Here is a 21,407-nt window from a genome sequence, read left to right on the forward strand (position 1 = left end):
TACAGAATCATTTTTAAAAACTGAGCTTTCATGTTCTGAAAATGAAGTAGCTGATAGTAATTCAGATAGTGATTCTGATTCTGGTTCAAATAAAGATTTGATTTCCTACAGAACTATCCAAATTCATTCAGTTTAATACAAGTTTACCCTTTAGTTATTATTTATTTATTAAGTACCTATTTACTGTTATTGTTTCAATATTTAAAGTTTCAGATGAATATATTAGAAAATAAAATCATATTTTTCGATTCCACCTGAATTTAAGTATTAAATAGGAAAGATTTTTTTCAACTGGTCGGCTGTGTGCATAGTGCCCAAGTATTTGCTTAATTTTATCACTAGAAAATTCTTATCAAAATGTAACTCAAAGAACACGTCAGATATTAAAAACATAATACAGATACTTTATAAATTGTAAATACTCTAAATTCTAAATTGTATTTTTATTTTTGGGTTGAGTCGTATATGTTTATGGATTTTAATATTTACTGCAGGTTGATTCGTAAAAAGAAATTAAAAAAATTAAATTAATGACCCAATGAACGCGTTTATTTTTTGAAAGAACGTGAACGAGTTTCTTTTTTGAGTACTGAACGTGAACGTGAAAAAATCAATTTTTTTAGTTAACGTTCAGAACACTGCTTTTTTCATTACGTGAACATGTCTAATGTTTGTGTTATTTATTCCATAATAATACACAGTGACTTTAAAAAAAAAAAAATGTCGTGCTTGTCTTATGCATTCAATTTCGATGATAAAAGTGTTCGTAACATCATGCCATATACCGTCAAGCTTGTCGTTCCGAAATAAAGAATATAAAAATTGAATGGTGAGCGTCCCTTCTATAGTGTTGTATTGTGGTAGGCAGCCTAATCAAAGTCATTGGCGGGAATACCATTTTTTTCGTCTTTTATTAAGTTGTTGAGATTGTATGTATTTTTTCTATTATCTGTTGTTTGTCGTTCGATGATTCACTGTTTTCTTTCATTTACTTGAATCCCGCTACACGGTTGACTTCTCCAACGCCATAAACTCATTTAAGATATTTTCATTGACCAGTCGTCGATATGACTCCCAGGTGAGTAACAAATATAATATTTATGCACTTGCTCAAGCTTCCGAATTTACGGTAACTCGGTTTTTATCCGCAGTTTTCGTTGTTTGCAAATGTTATCCGTTCCCATATAATCTGCTCATGACTGAGGTCCGAATAGTTTTTTTCAAAAAAATTCATATCTTGTAATTCATCAGATATTTTGGTGATGTCGCCGCCGTCATCATTATCCAAATGTAGGTAATAGTGGTTATAGGTAAATGTTCGATCGTACAAATAATAAATCACGAAATTCATTTCGAATTTATAATGGATGCCTATTAACAATTTTTTCAATCGCGTAACTTGAGAGTTGACAGTATTAAGTGTTATGCATTGCCTTTCTCTTACTTTGTAGTCCTAAGTGACCAAGTAGAATATTATACATTGCACATACGTCTTCGCCTCCAGTCTACGATGGTTTTTGGACTTAAGTAACTTATTTATGCGCGTTTTTGTTTTTATCAACTATCAGAATCGACCAATTGGTACAGAAATGATGATCGCAGTCATGTTATCATATACTTAACAAACAAACAAATAATAATAAAAAAACTACTTTTTACTACATGTATGTATACAAATACATAAGACATGAATATGTTTTAAAGCTAATGACTTCTTTACTTAAACTGCCCCTATAGGTGGTTCATGACGTCATGTTAATGCTCTCTGTGTCGAATAAATTTATAGAACAACCCCAACTGGCTTAACTCCATAACACACACATGTCAAAAAAGTTGTGACTTGTCTGTTCTGCTGCCAGTTTAATAAATAAGACACTATAGACACCTAATATGCATTTACGCGCATATTCGTTTCGTGTTTTTCCATTAGTAATGTGATCCTTTCATCTTTTGTTGGATTTCTGTTCACTTGAAAAACTTATTCTTACAATGATTAGATGAGGTATTTGATTTGTTCTACAAATATACAATTTTTATTTTATATTTTTTTTTTTTTTTAATATTAATCATAAGTAATTAAAACATAGTAGTGAATCATAAGCATAAAATTAATAATATCATACAAATGATATGATTTGTAAGGCATAATACTTTTAGAGGTTACACGTATACAATAAAAAGTTTAGTAAGACTGGTTGGTTGTCATCCGCAGCAACCTATTTCAAATAAATAATAGATCTATTTTGATGTTTCAATAATCGATATAATAATGTATTTTGATTACAGCCCAAACAAAGTCACTGAAAATGAAACAGATTCTAATTCTAATCATAAAGAACAAGAAAAGAAAAACCAGGGCTATGTTGTGGAAAAGATTTTAGACAAGCGTATAAAATATGACAAAGTGGAATACTTTCTCAAATGGAAAGATAACAGTGATACGGAAAATTCTTGGGAACCTATTGAAAATCTTGATTGTGAAGATTTGATTAAAAACTATGAAAAAAGTTGTGTATCAGATGCTGGTCCGCCTAGAGGATTATCTGTTCTAGATGATTTAATGGAGTGCTGCGATAGTTTTGATGAGTCTGATTATAATAAAACTAATTAACTGTATTAATAGGAATAAGATTGATGAGTTGAACTTTTATTTTATATCAAATTTTATAGTAAATATCTTAAATTTTTTTATTATTTTAGTATATGTAACAAGTATGCCTTGTAGATAAAAATAAAATACTTAAATGTTAGCACATAATATACTTTCATAAAATAATTACAATTTTTATTTCACTGATACAGTTTAATAATAGTGTATTCTTAAAATGTATTAATATTTCAATTTATGTTGATAAATAACTAATTAATTATGGATTTTTTCATTATTTATTTGTTTAAATTTTAATGCAATAGAAAAAATTTATGTATGCTAATTTAAGTTTATTTACTTAGTATTTGGTTGTTTAGAATTTAGGTTAAACATTCAATACTTATTTTTTTTAATAATTAAAGCATTTTTCACAATTTTTCATCTTTTATTATTATTAGACAGAACCCTAGTACTATTATATCATAGTTTTTTTTTTATATTATTCATATACACGAATAACTAGTATGACCAAACTTGCTGATTTTCTAGCAAGTGGACCTATAAATATTTTTATTATCTCAGGTCATCAAAATATACCGATATTTACTCAGTATCCTGCTTTTAACACAACTTTTATAAGTATTATTTTATATTAATTTCAGTGGTAATTGTAGTCAAATTTATTTAATATTTTGATTATGTGTTTTAAGTGTAAGTAATTTAACAAAATTTGTAAGTATGTATTTCACAAAAAGATTCAAAACAAACTACATATTCATATTCTATAATTGGTTGTTTGTTATAATAATATATTAAGGGTGTCTAAAATCAAATCTAGTCATGTGTGATGCATAATATTAATGATACATTTTTATTGCTCAATTAAAAGTTAAGGGAATCACCTAAAAATCAGAATAAAATAGGAGCATGTTTAATTATTCACTAAAAAGTTAAGCCACAATCTTTTTATCATTATTTTTTGTATGAAAAAAATAGATATATGTATATTATATACATATAAAAACTAGTTTGTTCATGTTTTGTTTTAAAAAGAATTCCATCCTTAGTGCCACCTGCCATTTTGTACTAATAAATCAGCACATAGATTTTGAGCAAGGTAATTTAAAATAAAACAATATTAATACAAATATTAAATTTAAAATAAGAATGTTATACTTTGAACTAATAACAAATTAAAAACATATCAATAATAATTTGTTTTTAAAATGTGCACAATCTGTAATTTTTGTACCAATATCACTATTAAAATTTCTGCAAATAACAGCCAATAAATCTAATGAAATTGATAAATTTTTTTAAAAAAAAAAATGAAAAGGATTTAAAATTAATTTTTGTTTAATTTAACTAGAGAATAATAAAGAATATAATAATTATATTGCCACCATCAATAATCAAAAAATTAATAAACAAATATGTAGTTAATTGCTACATTTTCACGTAAACTGTAAACTATACATCACTATCTTATCAATCAGGTAGCTTATAAGATTTACAATTATAACATCATTACTAATATTCAAATGAAATTTTAATATTGTAATCAGAGAAGTTATTAGTAACTAAAACATTTAGATTGCTGTAGATGAAACATGGTCGACTCTATCATTTTATTTACTTAAGTAAAGAACTTCCTAAAACCAATCACTCTACAATATCTTGGGAAAGTTTAAGAATATTATGGCCTACAGTGGAAAATAATGTTAACCTACACTTGATTTTATCAGATTGGCAGATGAAATGAGAGAATTGTTCCGTGATGTATACAAATTAATTAGCAATGTAATGAATTATTTTTAAAGTTGCTTTCCCATATTCAACTTTATGAAGAAAGTATTACCCGATTTGCTATCGCCACTTGAACCAATTATTATAAGTTGGTGCACATGGAAAGAAGCAGTTTTATTTAATACAAATAAGTATGAGTATATTAAAACTTAAATAGAAAAAAACTAACAATGATTCATCAGCAATTCTAGAGTTGTAAGAAAATACTCGTTTGAAAAAAAAATATTAACTTTTAAGGACAAATTCGAGCAATTACAAATTTTAAAATATACTAAAATGACTTTACTATGATCATTAAAGATTATGATGAATATAATTTCAGAACTTTCAAATATTAAATATATATAATTTAAATTTCCTCACAAAAAAAAAAATATGTCGAGAAATAATGATATAAAGCTTCCGAAAACTTCAATCTTTAGTCTATGACCTTTATGATGTATGCATGACAATAATAAAAATGTTTATCAATAATTAAATTATATTTCTATTTGTTTAAATTGTTGTTTTTATAAAATGTCTGTATTAGGAAAATATTATTTTTTTTTCTCTCATAAATATTTACCAAATAAACCGTATAAAAGGATTAAATATATTTTTAAATATATACTGTTCTTTGATTAATATCATAAGGCGATATCTAAAATCAAAAAGTTAACTTTATCTAATTGACATTAATATTTATGGAAGAAATTAAGTAAGAGTACAGTATGTAAATTATTGGAAAGTCATTATCTGTGATTCAAAAAATAGTGCAGATCTTGTAGTGCATTTTTTTCATTGTAATGTATCACAAATAAGTAATAGCCTACCTTTTACAATGATCTAAAATAAAAAAGTCAAAAACCATTTTTGATTTTTTCCAAAAAAATTCTTTTAATTTGAAAATAGCCACTTTGTATTGAAACAATACGACAGAAATGTGATTGAGAATGAAAAGACATTTGAGTATACTAGCACTTGCTTTTTTTTTTTATCAAACTAACGTTATATAACGTATTAAATAAAAAAAAATCTATTATTGTGTGTGGATATTGTTTTACGCATTTTGAGCGATATTGAGTCATGTTTATGCTGTAATGGAAAGCGCAGATAAATAACTATGTAAAATGATATTACATTTTATATTCAATATTATTTGAAATATATAGGTTAAGAAAAAAAATCAATTTTCTAGAAAATATTATAAGTGATAATAACTGTAAAAATAATATGCATGAATTTATGCCCGACAGAATCATTAAATATGCTATTAAAATATGCATTTACGAAAATTTTATTTGTAATAAATTATAATAATTTATAATATTTGTAGATATGAACCATAAATAGATAAATTTGATATACTATCAGATTCTGAGATAATTATTTTTCGTTTTTCAGATTTGTTTTCATTTTACATCGAGTTTAGTCTAAAATAAAATTTTTATTTTATTTAAATGTAGTACATTTATATATTTTTAATACAGTACTTATTACCTTGAGAATTAAATTGAAGATTGAACTATTCGATGTTTTCTTAAGTTGGGAATTAAAAACTTACTCATTGATATGAATAATGGTGAAATAGGTATGCTTTTTTAAAATGAAAAATGGTCAAATATGCAATTTATGCAAATGCAACTATAAATGTTAAATATAAACTCGTATTGCTATGAAACAAATTCCTATATTACTTAGCTATGTTTTTAATGATTATTTAAAAACATGCGAACTCCAAGAAGTCCCGAGACCTACTAATATGTATACATATTTTATTATTATATGTATATAATAAATTCTAGCCATCCGGGTATAATTCAAGTAGTACAAAATTAATAACTAAAACATATTCTAATTTATTAACCCATAACAAGTTTAATTGGCCCTGGTTTGCTCAGGACAATGTCATCAAACTTATTTTTTTCTCTATGACCAGTGCGTAATATTTAAGTACCCATACAATTTGCGTTCAATAGAGCCACCAATCTTGTACTTTGTTCCTTGTTAGATTCAATATGATTATAGTGAATTAAATTATTGTACATATTAAAGTTAATGACATTATCTATTCTGTTTACATGTATAACTATAATATTACAATAACGCAACTAAAATACAATAAATGTATTCTATAATATTATGAATATTAATACTAACTACAAAAAATTGGTTTTGCTGAACTAGTTAATTATTTAATTTAATAATATATTAAATTGTTGTGTAATAACTTAATAGTTAAATACTAGTTGAATAATGTTAAGTTCGTTATAATGAAACACTAAAAATAAATTATAGTACATTGTCGAATAAATATATGTATATATATAATAATAATATTCTTTTCGTCATCACCATTGGCGGCGTACTTTTGGTGGCTGACCACCACGGAGGTAATCATCGGTTTTTTATGAAGGTATTTATAATTGTATATACATATAGCGCATTAAGGTAAAAATAAATATTTCAGTTAAAAAAAAAATCAATAAGTTAATTAATGCCAGTTTCGTCGGGGGAGTCATTCGTATCAAGAGTTGTAATAATTTTTATCCACCTCCTCCTTCCATAGTAAAGAATTATAATACAAGCCATTAGTTGTTTGATCGTTTCGAAACACAAATACCGACGGTTTACCCGTATTACAGGTCCTGTAATAAAACCTTTTGTTGTTACATACTTGTTTTGTAAATATTCACTTTCTAAATGTGCAATGTACTATATAATATATATGTACTCGTGTCTAGTATATATATTATAATAGTCTTTTAGTTTTATATACTCATATATATTTTCATCGACGACAAACCACCGGCTCGACCAAAAATAACAAAGACGATCACCCCTCGTGAATACAATTACTTAGATAGGGAGAGATCGATTGAGAGAATGATTCTGCTCATATAATATGGTTGTACATAAAATATCCCTTACCGTGAGCTGGGCTTATGCGACAGCGAAGTATACCTACAAATTGTAATACTAAGATTTGTAAAATTTGGTAACGATATATTAGGCACACATGTCCAGACCGATGAATTCAACTTCCCCCTCTATTCAGGTTACGTTCGTAAGGTAGAGACAACACATGCGGGTATGTCGTCCTCTTAAGTTACGATAATAAAGATACACATTGGGTAGTAACTAGTAGAGCACATAGCCTCATGTTTATGACTTTATTAAGAGGGGAGAGGGTGAAAGTGTATTAGTTAGAATGTTTACATATTTTACAATCGTTAGTGGTTTACTTTATAAGGAAACGTGATTCACACTAGTCTGACATAGCACGGCATGACAATATATTATATTATTAGTTTATATGAGATAATTCACTCTAAAGAATATTTTGACGGTCTGATTCGTGTTGGTCTGTGTCGGTACGTTTATTAGTGTCAGTGCAGTGTGAACACAAGAACCGGCAAACACCTATAAAAAAATATTCTAATTTATATAATTTTATTTAAAAACGAAAATTTTCAAGTTTTCAGTATTCCAGAATTAAAAAAATAAAAAATAGTTTTTGGATAATTTTCTACGAGCACTTCTTAAGCCACCGCGTTTTTTTCGCAAATTTGTACTAAAATGTTTAAATTTTAGTCTAAATTAAAAAATTTACTTATTAATTTTTTTTGTAACTAGTTAAAAATTTAAATATCTATATACTTTCCTTAATATAATCATGAAAAACAAAAAAAAATAAACAAGAATCTTTACGGTTTTTGACAACATTGATTTTATTTTTTTTTTTGTGAAACTCAAAAACAAATTACGTAAATACTTGAAAATTATTAAAAATGATTGAATTGTATACAGAAACATTTAAAAAAAATTAAGGCATATGAAATTTTGGATTTTTTTTTTTTCATCACCTAGATAATCATAGTTAAAAATGTTTATAATGGAAAACAAACATAATATAATATAAGAAGAGTCATAATTTAAATTTAAAAAAAAAAATAATTTACATATTATATCTTTTGGTACACATCGAAATTTTAAACTAATTGATGGATAAGAACATCATGCCCAAAAAAACTTTAAAATATGCATTTATGCCCTACTAAATAATATGCTATTAAAATATGCATTAAAAATAATAAAAATCATAGTGTTGAATAAAATCTTTTTTCTAAATAATATTTGCAAAATTGTCAAAATTATAAATTGCTTATTATTATTTTTCTTTTCCGATTTATTTTCTTTGAATCACGCTTGCGGTATACCGATAAGTAACAATGCAAGTGATTGTCGAAAACAACATAAACACTAAAGGTCAAAGTATAGGTGCCTACAGGCTACTGACGATATCATCATCATGGGGAATACTAATTTCAGATACTATGAAGATAAAATTATTTTTAAATTTTTTAAATGACGCATCAAACTAATATCAATTTTACTATTTTAGCAATTTCGGCAGATGTCAACATTGTTAACGTATTTAATTTGAGAAGTGCTCACAGGGTTTCCATTCATTTAGTAACAGGTAAGAAAATAAAACTGGCTGAGTTTGCATTAGACCTTTTCATTACCTTTTTATCTAACCGGTATTTTGGCGGAGTTTACATCGCCTGAAGTTTGTATCTACTATACTGTTTTATTTAATTTATATTGTATATAAATATAGGCACTAACACTTTACACTATACACTATTAACTATTAAGTTAACGTTCGTTTTTTTTATAAAAATTTGATTTATGTCAAATAAATAATGTAAAAGTATGTTACTCTGATAAGTAATTATTATTTATTAAATACTATACTCTCTAAACTAAGAAGTTGTATTATTTATAATGTATATGTACATACTATTGAGTATTGACACCAGTGGCGTAATTTGGAATTGGTTCTGAGGTCGGATTGGGATATAAATTTATACTATCATTACTATCGTTCTGGTGGCAAGCGCGTCCGAAATTCCACACGGGGCATGATCAAAATTTTAAGACCAAATCAAAAAGGTTATTTTAAATTTTAATACATTTCTACTGTCTTCATATTAAAATAGCATAACCTATACATAGAAAATAAACAACATTATGACATACTTCTTAAATGGATCTTGTTTGAACGCGGCTGAATTCTTGTCGAATTGTCTACCTGGCGTCATCGCCAAAGGCTTTACAAGTCTCGCGCGATCGGTGTGGAATGTCCGCGACAGTTATACTCCCCTCTACATATTCTCGGACGGCTAATGTCCACTACAACTTTCGTCTGATATAGCCGGTCTGTCTTTTGCCAACGGCCGAACCTGGCGTGTCCAAGTGCTCGCTCGTTCGTCCCGTATTTTTTTGTTCATTGACCTCGTGGTTAGTGGGCCTGAATTTTGGGTCACAAAGCTGCTCGCTACGCTCAGTAGAGGATACATTTTTCTAACTATTTCACAAACTGACCATTGCATTATAAAATTATAAAATTAATATGTGTAATTTATGTCTATAAAACTACCAATTGTAATATAATTAAAGTATAAAGTTAATACTTCATATTTCATTAATTTTATTTCAAATTTTCATAGTAAATTTTAAATTTATTAACAGTATACTTATTTACATCAAATATAAAACAAAAGTTAATATATAAAACAAAAACTATTTTATCAAATACATTTTTTCCTTGCTTACTTTAAGCCAACTCTCATAATACTTTATTTAAGTCTGATGATCTTAATAAATCATTCTCAGAATGTAAAATCATTAATATGTCTGTTTTCATTTATTGATGACATTATTGTCTATTGATAACAATAGAAATATTAAATAAATGTAAAATGCGTCTTTTTTAGCATAGTGCTTAATTTGAAGGTATTTACTATTTAGTTATTTTTGTTAATAAAAAAAAAAATGATTTTTAGAAAAACTATTCTTTAAAATCACTGAAAAAAGAATACCAGAACAAAATTGTTTTGGCCCCTTTTACAATGGTACTTGAAAGGGCCACGGGGCTTCCACCTCGGCTAGACCCCCTCTGAATCCGGCCTTGCACTCCTACAACACTCATAGCTATGGTGGCGCGTCACGAGCCGCGGACTAGCACTGCCGAAGTTCCGACGACACTGCGTCAACCAAACACTAGTCCTCCTTCCAACACACCTCGGTCCGTGGTCGTTGTCCCCGTCGTCGGTCTTAAAGCGTCACGTCCACGCCATCCTTACGTTGCCGGGCGTGCAGCCACGATTATATTATATAATGATTTAGGTATAATCAATGGTGCAACGCTGAACGCATAGTGATTGCTATAAAATAGGAGCGGCAATAGAGGATGTGAGCCGTTGCCGTTTTAGTTTGTTTGGCAGTAGTGTTCGCCGACGCCGCAGACCAAGCGTCAGCTGCTGCGTATCACTATCGCGAACGCGGCCTCAGATAAGGTTATTGACATTCTGTTTGTTGTTGATTATTATTTTGTTCGGCGTCTTGTGATCATACCCCGTTTAATTGTATGTATAAATATTAAAAAAGTGACACGGTAATAATACTTATTTTTTTTAACCATATCAGTTTTGTTGCTTTATTTCATTTTATCATAATTAATAAGACGTCTTACCCTAGACAAACGTTGCAAGTAACGCGCGGCGACCAGCTTACGAAGTATTTCAATATTCAATAGCTCCGTGACGGTTTGAAAACATACATTTCATACAGCTAGGTGATTTAGAATCCAAATCTAAATTTTAGATAACAAAAAAAAAAACACAAAAATATGTCTTCGCTATTTTGTGCTATATTGTATGGTCTACGGCCGCCGACCGAATCCATATTGTTACATTGTAGCATACTGTATAACAGAACTCGGAGCCAGCAGGTGAATAATTTTTAGAAGTCACATCTCTTATACAAAAAGAAACTATTAATACAGGTGGGTGTAGATCTCGATATGAAAATGTATAGAATTATTTAATTTTGATAATACTATATGTAAACAAATATTTTTTTTTAAAGATAAAATGAGATACACATAACTGTGCAATAAATTTTACACGTAAAGTGTTTATCTCAATTTATGTGAAATTTAAAAAATTTAAAAACGCTGTTACGTATTAATTTATTATTATTAAGTATTTATTTTATTATTTGTCATAATGATGTAATTGTGTCTAAATTTTAAGGACATACAACTTTATTAGTAGTCATCTTATTATTTATACGCTATTCTAAATGAGATGAGTATCGGGTGGCCAAAAGTTGTGTGCATGTTCTTATTGTCACGAGACAGAACTTAACACACTGGTGTGCTGAGGACGCGTGTGCGGCTTCTGACTATTGTGAACAAAAACTGGTATAGTGATCCATTTTAGAACATAGTTTATTTAATAATTATAAATTATAATCATATTTATTAAATTATAAAACTCAAAACAATTCCTATTAACATTTGTTTGAACTTAAAAAATTGCTTCAATTGTTGCTATTTTCATTCGGTTCCTTTTATCTGTCCATTTGAATGTTTATATTAGCGAAAATTCTCATTAAATTTGCATTATGAGCTAGAATAGCATACATATATTGACAATGTTTAAGTAATTCAATATACTGTTCACAACTGTTACAATTCCTAATGAAATTATCCAGTTTACATAACAAAATTCTATATTATTATTTAATTTGCTTTTACTGTATTGTTTTTAATCCAATTGACTTATTAAATATCTTAGCATCATCTATAATATAAAACCTTATATTCTTTATATAAATATATGTAGGTACCTACTATCAATATTTTCTCATTATGTTGAACTGTTTGAGTTCATACAAGAAAACATATATTATCGATAGGGCTAAATCCACTTATTTTTAAATAACCATAAGATATTGAGTAAAAGTCAATAATTAGTTAATTTGATTGTAGAGATATTTTGAGAAAATAAATTTAGTAATTTTGAAACTTACTACATGAGTTGTCTAAAATGTCCAAAATCTATTTCCTACACAACATATTTTTTTTTAACTTATAAATTAGACATCTGTATTGAACTTAAAATTTTAAAATTTAAATTATATTGTATTATATTATATCAAAGTTATAGCAGTAGTATACGAGTTTCATAAACATATAAAAATTCCGTAAAAAAAGAAAGACTTACAGTACTTAGTATAACATACAGGCATTCCAGTAATAATTAAATAGTGTAGCATATAATTTTTATTACATCTATTGAGATTTCTATCACAAAGATTTATGAGAAAACCTAATTTAATTAACATTGTTTTTTTTTAGAAACAGATGGATATTTGTGTATTACTAATAAAAGTTGTTACAGTGGCTCATTTTATGAGCAACTAATTAAATTCTTGTATTGCTATTTGAATATCATAAACAGGTATGTTATGTACAAACTTTATATATTTATAACAGAATAATACAAATTTCTCTACTGTTATCAATAATTGATTTTTGGCGATATCTTATCGCAAATATTAATGTGTATTTAACAATCAATATTTGCGATGAGCTAACGCTGCAAATCTACCCGGTTAGTAAAATAATAAGGTATCAATATCATTATCAAGGCTGAGTGAGTTAATTAATTATTTAAACTCATTAAGTTAAGTTAATACAGAAAAATGTAAGTTATTTTTAATATTAAATTTTACTTTTTTTTATTTAATTAACTTGTTAAAAGTTGCAATCACCCAGATTTAGCAGTAATTACCTTTTTTTTTCAGATACCAATGAATTTTGGCACTTTCTAATAAAGCTTTTGCATAGGCTTACATGTGAAGAAAGACTAGTGGAATAATGTTGAATCATTTTAGGATGTTTATTGGATTTTTCAAAAAAAGAGCATAGATATCGATGCTTCTTTTAATTTATCTTTTCAATGTTTAAGTAAATATTTTAGCGTAAAATTTTCGTTATATCTATTGAAATTGCTATCTATAGATTTAGCACTAATAACATTTTTTTTTTCAGATACTAATGAATTTTGGGACTTTCTAATAAAGCTTTTGCATAGGCTTACATGTGAAGAAAGACTAGTGGAATCATGGTGAATAATTTTAAGATGTTTATTGGATTTGTCAAAAAAAGAGCATAGAAATCAATACTGATTTTGATTTTTTTTTCAACGTTTAAGTAAATATTGAAGCGTATAATTTATGTTATATCAATTGATATTGCTATCACCCAGATTTAGCAATAATTACCTTCTTTTTTTCAGATACATATGAATTTGGTGACTTCTTCATAAAGCTTTTGCATAGTCTTACATGTGAAGAAAGACTTGTGAAATTATGGTGAATAATTTTAAGAAGTTTATTGGGTTTGTCAAAAAATAAGCATAGAAATCAATACTAATTTTGATTTTTTTTTCAACGTTTAAGTAAATATTTTAGCGTATAATTTTCGTTATATCTATTGGAATTGCTATATCTAGATTTAGCAGTAATTACCTTTTTGTTTTCAGATACCAATAAATTTTGGCAGTTTCTAATAAAGCTGTTGCATAGTCTTACATGTGAAGAATGACTAATGAAATAATGTTAAATAACTTTCATATGTTTATTGGTTTTGTCAAAAAAAGAGCATAGAAATCAATACTGATTTTGATTTATTTTTTCAATATATAAGTAAATATTTTAGCGTATAATTTTCGTTATATCTATTGAAATTGCTATATCTAGATTTAGCAGTAATTACCTTTTTGTTTTCAGATACCAATAAATTTTGGCAGTTTCTAATAAAGCTGTTGCATAGTCTTACATGTGAAGAAAGACTAGTGGAATAATGTTGAATAACTTTCAAATGTTTATTGGTTTTGTCAAAAAAAGAGAATAGAAATCAATACTTATTTTGATTTATTTTTTCAATGTTTAAGTAAATATTGTAGCATATAATTTTCGTTATATCTATTGAAATTGCTATATCTAGATTTAGCAGTAATTACCTTCTTTTTTTCAGATACGTATGACTTTGGTGACTTCTTAATAAAGCTTTTGCATAGTCTGACATGTGAAGTAAGACTTGTGAAATCATGGTGAATAATTTTAAGATGTTTATTGGATTTTTCAAAAAAAGAGCATAGAAATCAATACTTATTTTGATTTATCTTTTCAATGTTTAAGTAAATATTGTAGCGTAAAATTTTCGTTATATCTATTGAAATTGCTATCTATAGATTTAGCACTAATAAAATTTTTTTTTCAGATACTAATGAATTTTGGGACTTTCTAATAAAGCTTTTGCATAGGGTTACATGTGAAGAAAGACTAGTGGAATAATGGTGAATAACTTTCAGATGGTTATTGGTTTTGTCAAATAAAGAGCATAGAAATGAATACTGATTTTGATTTATTTTTTCAACGTTTAAGTAAATATTTTAGCATATAATTTTCGTGATGTCTATTGAAATTGCTATCACCCAGATTTAGCAATAATTACCTTTTTTTTTTTTCAGATACCAATGAATTTTGGCACTTTCTAATAAAGCTTTTGCATTCGCTTACATGTGAACAGAGACTAGTAGAATAATGTTGAATCATTTTAAGAAGCCTTTTGGTTTTGTCAAAAAAAGAGCATAGATATCAATACTTGATTATCTCAATAATACAAATTGCTCTATAGTTTCCAAAAAAAAAACTGATTTTTGAAGGCAATTTATCGCAATCTTTGATAGGTATTCAAGAATCATTATTTGCGATAACCTTAAACTAAATATTAGATTAATATTTTACACATTTATGGGTAATCACCACGGGCATTTTATTATTTAATAAAGTAGCTTAATATACAATTCATCTATATATCAATAAGACATATTTATACCTCATTTATCAAATTAAATTTCTACTTCTAAAATTCATCCCAAATACCTTAAACCATAATGATTGTTTTCTTGGTGAAACAAGTGGATGTAGAGTACCAACAATTCAATGGAATTACAGTCCCTTGCACAATATGAATGTACCGAGTGTAATGGAATTTAACTACAATGTTATGGTTATGGTTTTTTTCATAAAAAAGCATAGAGTATAATTCTAATTTTGCTTTATTTATTACATTAATAAGTAAATATCTTACACTATCATTTTAATTGTATCATGAATGATGTGAACGTGTTCCTTTTTTAAGGACTAAACGTGAACGTGAACAAATCAATTTTTTTTTAGTGAATGTTCCGAACACTGCTTTTTTAATTAAGTGAACATATGTAATATTTGTGTTATTTATTCCATACTTATACACAGTGACTTTTTTTATAAAAAAAAAAATGGCGGGCTGGTCTCGACAATTTTATTTTGATAATAAAAGTGTTCGTAACATCATGCCATATACCGTCAAGCTTGGCTCTACGAAATAAAGAAAATGAAGAGGTTAGCGTCACTTCTATAGTGTTGTAGTGTGGTAGGCAGACCAATCAAAGTCTTTGGCAGAATAACATTTTTTTTTCCATTACAAACCCACTATTGATAGTGTTGGTACCAATTGGTATCAGTTGTTTGTCTTTCGATGGTGTACTGTTTTCTTTCATTTACTTGGATCCCGCCACAAGGTTGACTTCTCCAACGCCGTAAACTCATTTCAGATATTTTCATTGACAAGTGTTCGATATGAGTTCCAGGTGAGTAACAACTATAATATTTATGCACATTCACGAGCTTCGGAATTTACGGTAACTCGGTTTTTATTCGCAGTTTTCGTTGTTTGCAAATGTTATCCGTTCCCATATAATCTGCATATGACTGAGGTCCGAATAGTGTTATTCAAAAAGAATTCATATCTTGTAATTCATCATTTTTTGCACCATCTTCAGCATTTTCAATTATACTAGTTAAATCAATTAGCTCTATTTCTTCATATTTATTCTGATCTTCAACGAATAAGTTTTCCTCATAATTTTTATTAATTCCAAAAACCCTAAATCCTTTAACAAAAATTGCTACCATTATCAGTTGTAATATTTAAATGAAATCGGCTAACGACAAATTGAATACAGAATTATTTTTAAAAACTGAGCTTTCATGTACTGAAAATGAAGTAGCTGATAGTAATTCAGATAGTGATTCTGATTCTGGTTCAAATAAAGATTTGAACCAGAATTTGTCAATAAAAAGCTATTTTTATAAAATAATGACTTCAGATCAAGGACTTTTAAATTTCTTACATAATGAAAATGTTGATTTAAATAGTTTATTTGCATTTCCTACGGAACTATACAAATTCATTCAGTTTAATACAAGTTTACCCTTTAATTATTATTTATATTTTAAGTACCTATTTACTGTTATTGTTTCAATATTTAAAGTTTCAGATGAATATATTTGAAATTAAAATCATATTTTTCGATTCCACCAGAATTTAAGTCTTAAATAGGAGTGATTTTTTTCAACTGGTCGGCTGTGTGCATAGTGCCCAAGTATTTGCTTAGTTTTATCACTAATAAATTCTTATCAAAATGTAACTCAAAGTACACGTCAGATATTAAAAACATAATACAGATACTTTATAAATTGTATTTTTATTTTTGGGTTGAGTCGTATATGTATATGGATTTTAATATTTCCTGCAGGTTGATTCTTAAAAAGAAATTAAAAAAATTTTAATTTTTTGCGTTTATTTTTTGAAAGAACGTGGACGTGAACGAGTTTCTTTATTGAGGACTGAACGTGAACGTGAACAAATCAATTTTTTTAGTGAACGTTCCGAACACTGCTTTTTTCATTAAGTGAACATGTGTAATGTTTGTGTTATTTATTCCATAATAATACACAGTGACTTTTAAAAAAAAAATAAATTGGCGGGCTTGTCGTGAGCATTCAATTTCGATGATAAAAATGTTCGTAACATCATACCATATACCGTCAAGCTTGGCTCTACGAAATAAAGAAAATGAAGAGGTTAGCGTCACTTCTATAGTGTTGTAGTGTGGTAGGCAGCCCAATCAAAGTCGTTGGCGGGATTACCATTTTTTTCCGTTACATACTCACTGTCGATAGTGTTGATACCTCTTGTCCAATCATCCAATCATCGTCTTTCATTAAGTTGTGGAGATTGTATGTATTTGTTCTATTATCTGTTGTTTGTCGTTCGATGATTCACTGTTTTCTTTCATTTACTTGGATTCCGCCACACGGTTGACTTCTCCAACGCCGTAAACTCATTTCAGATATTTTCATTGACAAGTCTTCGATATGAATCCCAGGTGAGTAACAAATATAATATTCATGCACATGCACGAGCTTCCGAATTTACGGTAACTCGGTTTTTATCCGCAGTTTTCGTTGTTTGCAAATGTTATCCTTTCCCATATAATCTACACATGACTGAGGTCCGAATAGTTTTTTTCAAAAAAAATTCATATCTTGTAATTCATCGGATATTTTGGTGATGTCGCCGCCGTCATCATTATCCAAATGTAGGTAATGGTGGTTATAAGTAAATGTTCGATTGTACAAATAATAAATCACGAAATTCATTTCGAATTTATAATGGATGCCTATCAACAATTTTTTCAATCGTGTAATTTGAGAGTTGACAGTATTAAGTGTTATGCATTGCCTTTCTCTTACTTTGTAGTCCTAAGTGACCAAGTAGAATATTATACAATGCACATACGTCTTCGCCTCCTGTCTTTGATGGTTTTTGGACTTAAGTAACTTCTTTATGCGCGTTTTTGTTTTTATCAACTATCAGAATCGACTAATTGGTACACAAATGATATTCGCAGTCATGTTATCATATACCTATCAAACGAACAAATAATAATAAAAAAAAACTACTTTTTACTACAGGTATGTATACAAATACGTAAGACATGAATATGTCTTAAAGCTAATGACTTATTTACATAAACTGCCCCTATAGCTGGTTCATGACGTCATTTTAATGCTCTCCTTGTCAAACATTGTAGTGAATCATAAGCATAATATTAATAATATCATAAAAATTATATGATTTGTAAGGCATAATACTTATAGAGGTTACACGTATACAATAAAAAGTTTAGTAACACTGGTTGGTTGTCAACCGCAGCAACCTATTTCAAATAAATAATAGATATATTTTGATATTTCAATAATCAACATATTATTGTAATTTTATTACAGCCAAAAAAAAGTCACTAAAAATGACACAGATTCTAGTTCTTCTTCTCAAGAACAGGAAAATTCAATCGTTACAAGTTGTGCATCTCTCCCACCCGAAGAAATGGATGTCAACCCTGATGACTCCGATCATGATGATTCTAAACATCAGTATGAAGCAGAAAAAATTATAGGAGCTACTGATGTTGGAGGGTCGTTGAAGTTTTTAGTGAAGTTAAAAGGAATTGATGAAGCAGAATGGATACCAGCTATTAAGGCTAATAAAAAATTCCCACAAATCGTTCTCGAGTACTATTATTCATTACCAATTGACTGGGTTCAAAAAAAATTAAATGACAATGAATAGTTATTATAATACCAATAAGGATGACAAGTGTTCAAAATGTGACTTTTATTTGATTACATATCTTATTATAAATGTCTTCAGTTGTTTATTATAATTATTTCATTTTATTATATATTGCAGGTATGCCTTACAGATAAATTTATTAGTTCATCAATTATTAAATATATAAATGTTAGTAATTAAATACTTTCATAAAATGTCAATTTTTTTTTTCATTTCAGTGATACAGTATAATTATAGTGTTCTCTTAAAAGTTGATTGTATATCAGTTTATGTTATTAAATAATTATTGGTTTTGAAAAGTTATTTCTTAAGAGGACACATCCGTATATGTTGTCACTGTCTTACAGATGTAAAACATAGCAAAAACTGTATTGCACGGGAAAGAACCAAACTACAGTAAAAGTTACTAAGAAACAATATTTTCACTACATAAAAAAGAAAAAATAGGCTGTGAAATATTGTTATTATTTTTAGATATCATGACTAAAAATAAAATTATTGAAATTATTGAAAAATTGGATTTTGTAACAATTAGAAATTATATAAGTGATATAAAATAAATAAAAACGTTATTTCACAGATAATGTTCTCAACTATGTTATTTATCAATTTGGAGTCTTAACTATCACTACACTCAAAGTGGTTTTATCCCGTGCTAAACAGCTTTTACTTTGTTTTACATATATAAGACGGAAACAACACGCGGGTGTAGTGTCCTCTTAAATGCCAAAACATGTTAATTTAAGTTTATTTATTTGTTCAAATGTTGGGTCTAAATATTGAATACTTGTACCTTATTTTAATAATTAAAAGCATTTTTTCACCGTATATTATCTATTATTATCGACAGAGCTATAGTACCATTTAAAATCATCTAGTTATTTTGTTTTTTTTGTATTATCATTATAATTGTAAATGTATAAATAGTATGACCAAACATGCTGATTTTCCAGCAGGTATCCCAATAAATATTTCAATTGTCTCAGTACAGTAAAATATACCAAGTTTTACTCAACGTCCAACTTTAAACAAAACACAACTTCAAATAATTTTTATTATATTTAATATTCATTTTTATCAATTGTATATTAATTTTTAAAATGAATATGTTTTATCCAATTTAATTTTAATTGTAGTTGATTGTATTCAATACAATGATTATGTGTTTTAATTGTAAACAATTTGACAAAGGTTGTAACTTCAATTAAAAAAGTATCAATCATTTTCTATAACTGCTAAAAATTATAATTACCAAATAGAAGTTGATGAGTATACAATGAAGAAAATATCAATTTTTTTTAAAGACATATGTTGAGTAACTTTCAAGAACTTTATCATCAAACATTGTGGACAATAAACGCTTCACTGAGTCACCTACACTTATTAGTAACAAGCAATGACAATTTGTGTACCTGAAAATTAAATAATAAAAAATATGATTATTTTTTAAGCTCTTATTGTGTAGATGAAGTATACATCTTAAATGTATTCATATGTGTCATTACTATAATAGTTTTAAAATTATTTTCATTTTTTTTTTTTTGGAGCTTGAATTCAAATTCTTGTAGAGATTCATGATTTTCGATTGGAAGTATATCATTTAAGTCATAATCATTAAAACCATCATCTGATATTACTGCATTTTTGTTTAAATTTTCCAGCAATGCATTCATGTTAGCATTAATTTGTTGATTAGTAAGTACACAACAATTTATGTCATATTTCATAGTAGACAATGTGTTCAATACACATTTTTGAAACTCTAAAAACAATAAGACGAGCAATAAGATTAATAAGGTAACATAATATAAATTATTATCAAAGTAATTTAATACATACCAGCTAATGACATTGTAAGTTCAATACTAGTTTTACGGTTATTAAGCGTAAGACCTAGAGAAAAGAAAGAATTAAATATCAGTTGATTAAGAAATTATGTAACTATTAGTATCAATAGTTACCTTGATTTGAAGCGGAAGATGATGTTTTCAAATTAAGAAAAGTACTTCAATGTAGTATGTTCTAAGAAAAATTGAAGCTTCCATATATTTTATCAAATGTCTTTACAAAATAATCCAATAATTTTTGAAAAATCTTTAGGTTATGATTAGGGAGCGTGTGTAATTGTAAGAAATAAATCAATATATGAGTATGTTACAATTTTTCTTAAAATATGGAATAAAAAATCTAAAATATGAAAATATCGAAAAAATATATTAGTATTGAAAATGACAAAAAATAAATATTTCATAATTACAAATATTGAATAAAAGTAAAACAAATGATCTGGTTGCAGAGAAACAATTAATAGCAGAATACTTGTATTAGACATATAAATAATACATTTTATTTAACATAAAAATATGATATTACATGATTTTTATAGAACAAACAATACAAAAATATAATATTTTGTAGATAGAATATTTATGTATAATAGACGTATTATATTAAGATTTTATAGCCGCTATAGCAGCTGCGCAGCGCTGGCCCTGGAGTGCGGCAACTATAGTAGACTATAGCATGTAATTTGTATTGGAGGTGCCGTGTATCTCACTATCAAATTTTTATCAATTATTTAACAATATTAGCTATCACAGTGGCACTTACAGTCTACACTCTACTCCATAGCTAATACTTTTTGTA

The 21,407-nt window shown here is 27.3% G+C and overlaps 3 protein-coding genes and 2 long non-coding RNA genes across 6 annotated transcripts; 4 read left to right on the plus strand and 1 right to left on the minus strand.

Moving 5' to 3' along the window:
- The first annotated feature begins 873 nt into the window (after positions 1 to 873).
- On the plus strand, positions 874 to 2,674 carry LOC113558187 (heterochromatin protein 1-like). Its single transcript, XM_026963692.1, has 2 exons — positions 874 to 1,078; positions 2,287 to 2,674. The coding sequence occupies exons 1-2, from the start codon at positions 1,068 to 1,070 to the stop codon at positions 2,609 to 2,611; spliced, it is 336 nt and encodes a 111-aa protein (XP_026819493.1). The 5' UTR covers positions 874 to 1,067; the 3' UTR covers positions 2,612 to 2,674.
- An 8,245-nt stretch (positions 2,675 to 10,919) lies between these two features.
- LOC113558226 lies at positions 10,920 to 13,933 on the plus strand. Its single transcript, XR_003405608.1, has 5 exons — positions 10,920 to 11,228; positions 13,037 to 13,199; positions 13,284 to 13,445; positions 13,531 to 13,692; positions 13,777 to 13,933. It is a non-coding gene; the product is annotated as an uncharacterized LOC113558226 (long non-coding RNA).
- Positions 13,934 to 14,030: 97 nt separating this feature from the next.
- On the plus strand, positions 14,031 to 14,979 carry LOC113558220. Its single transcript, XR_003405607.1, has 4 exons — positions 14,031 to 14,186; positions 14,271 to 14,433; positions 14,517 to 14,679; positions 14,767 to 14,979. It is a non-coding gene; the product is annotated as an uncharacterized LOC113558220 (long non-coding RNA).
- Positions 14,980 to 15,415: 436 nt separating this feature from the next.
- LOC113558170 (heterochromatin protein 1-like) lies at positions 15,416 to 19,713 on the plus strand. Of its 2 annotated transcripts, none has more exons than XM_026963683.1 (2): positions 15,416 to 15,930; positions 18,416 to 19,713. In XM_026963683.1, exons 1-2 carry the CDS (start codon positions 15,920 to 15,922, stop codon positions 18,756 to 18,758), a joined length of 354 nt encoding a protein of 117 aa, XP_026819484.1. In that variant the 5' UTR covers positions 15,416 to 15,919; the 3' UTR covers positions 18,759 to 19,713. The 2 variants fall into 2 exon arrangements, with proteins under 2 accessions (XP_026819484.1, XP_026819479.1); XM_026963678.2 differs by lacking the exon at positions 15,416 to 15,930 and adding an exon at positions 16,728 to 17,511.
- Positions 19,714 to 20,041: 328 nt separating this feature from the next.
- On the minus strand, positions 20,042 to 20,878 carry LOC113558197. The gene is made up of 4 exons (XM_026963698.1): positions 20,723 to 20,878; positions 20,601 to 20,654; positions 20,267 to 20,523; positions 20,042 to 20,173 (listed from the first exon to the last, which is right to left on the minus strand). Exons 2-4 carry the CDS (start codon positions 20,611 to 20,613, stop codon positions 20,132 to 20,134), a joined length of 312 nt encoding a protein of 103 aa, XP_026819499.1. The 5' UTR covers positions 20,614 to 20,654; positions 20,723 to 20,878; the 3' UTR covers positions 20,042 to 20,131.
- Between the last annotated feature and the right edge of the window lie 529 nt (positions 20,879 to 21,407).

This window comes from Rhopalosiphum maidis, chromosome 1 (assembly GCF_003676215.2).
Source record: "Rhopalosiphum maidis isolate BTI-1 chromosome 1, ASM367621v3, whole genome shotgun sequence".
NCBI lineage: Eukaryota > Metazoa > Arthropoda > Insecta > Hemiptera > Aphididae > Rhopalosiphum > Rhopalosiphum maidis.

What these genes read in the sequence shown, in the direction of transcription:
- LOC113558197 (XM_026963698.1), bottom strand. An exon ending in ATAATTTTAAAACTATTATA is followed by an intron (nt 20,174 to 20,266) that starts GTAATGACACAT and finishes TTTAATTTTCAG; the next exon opens with GTACACAAATTGTCATTGCT.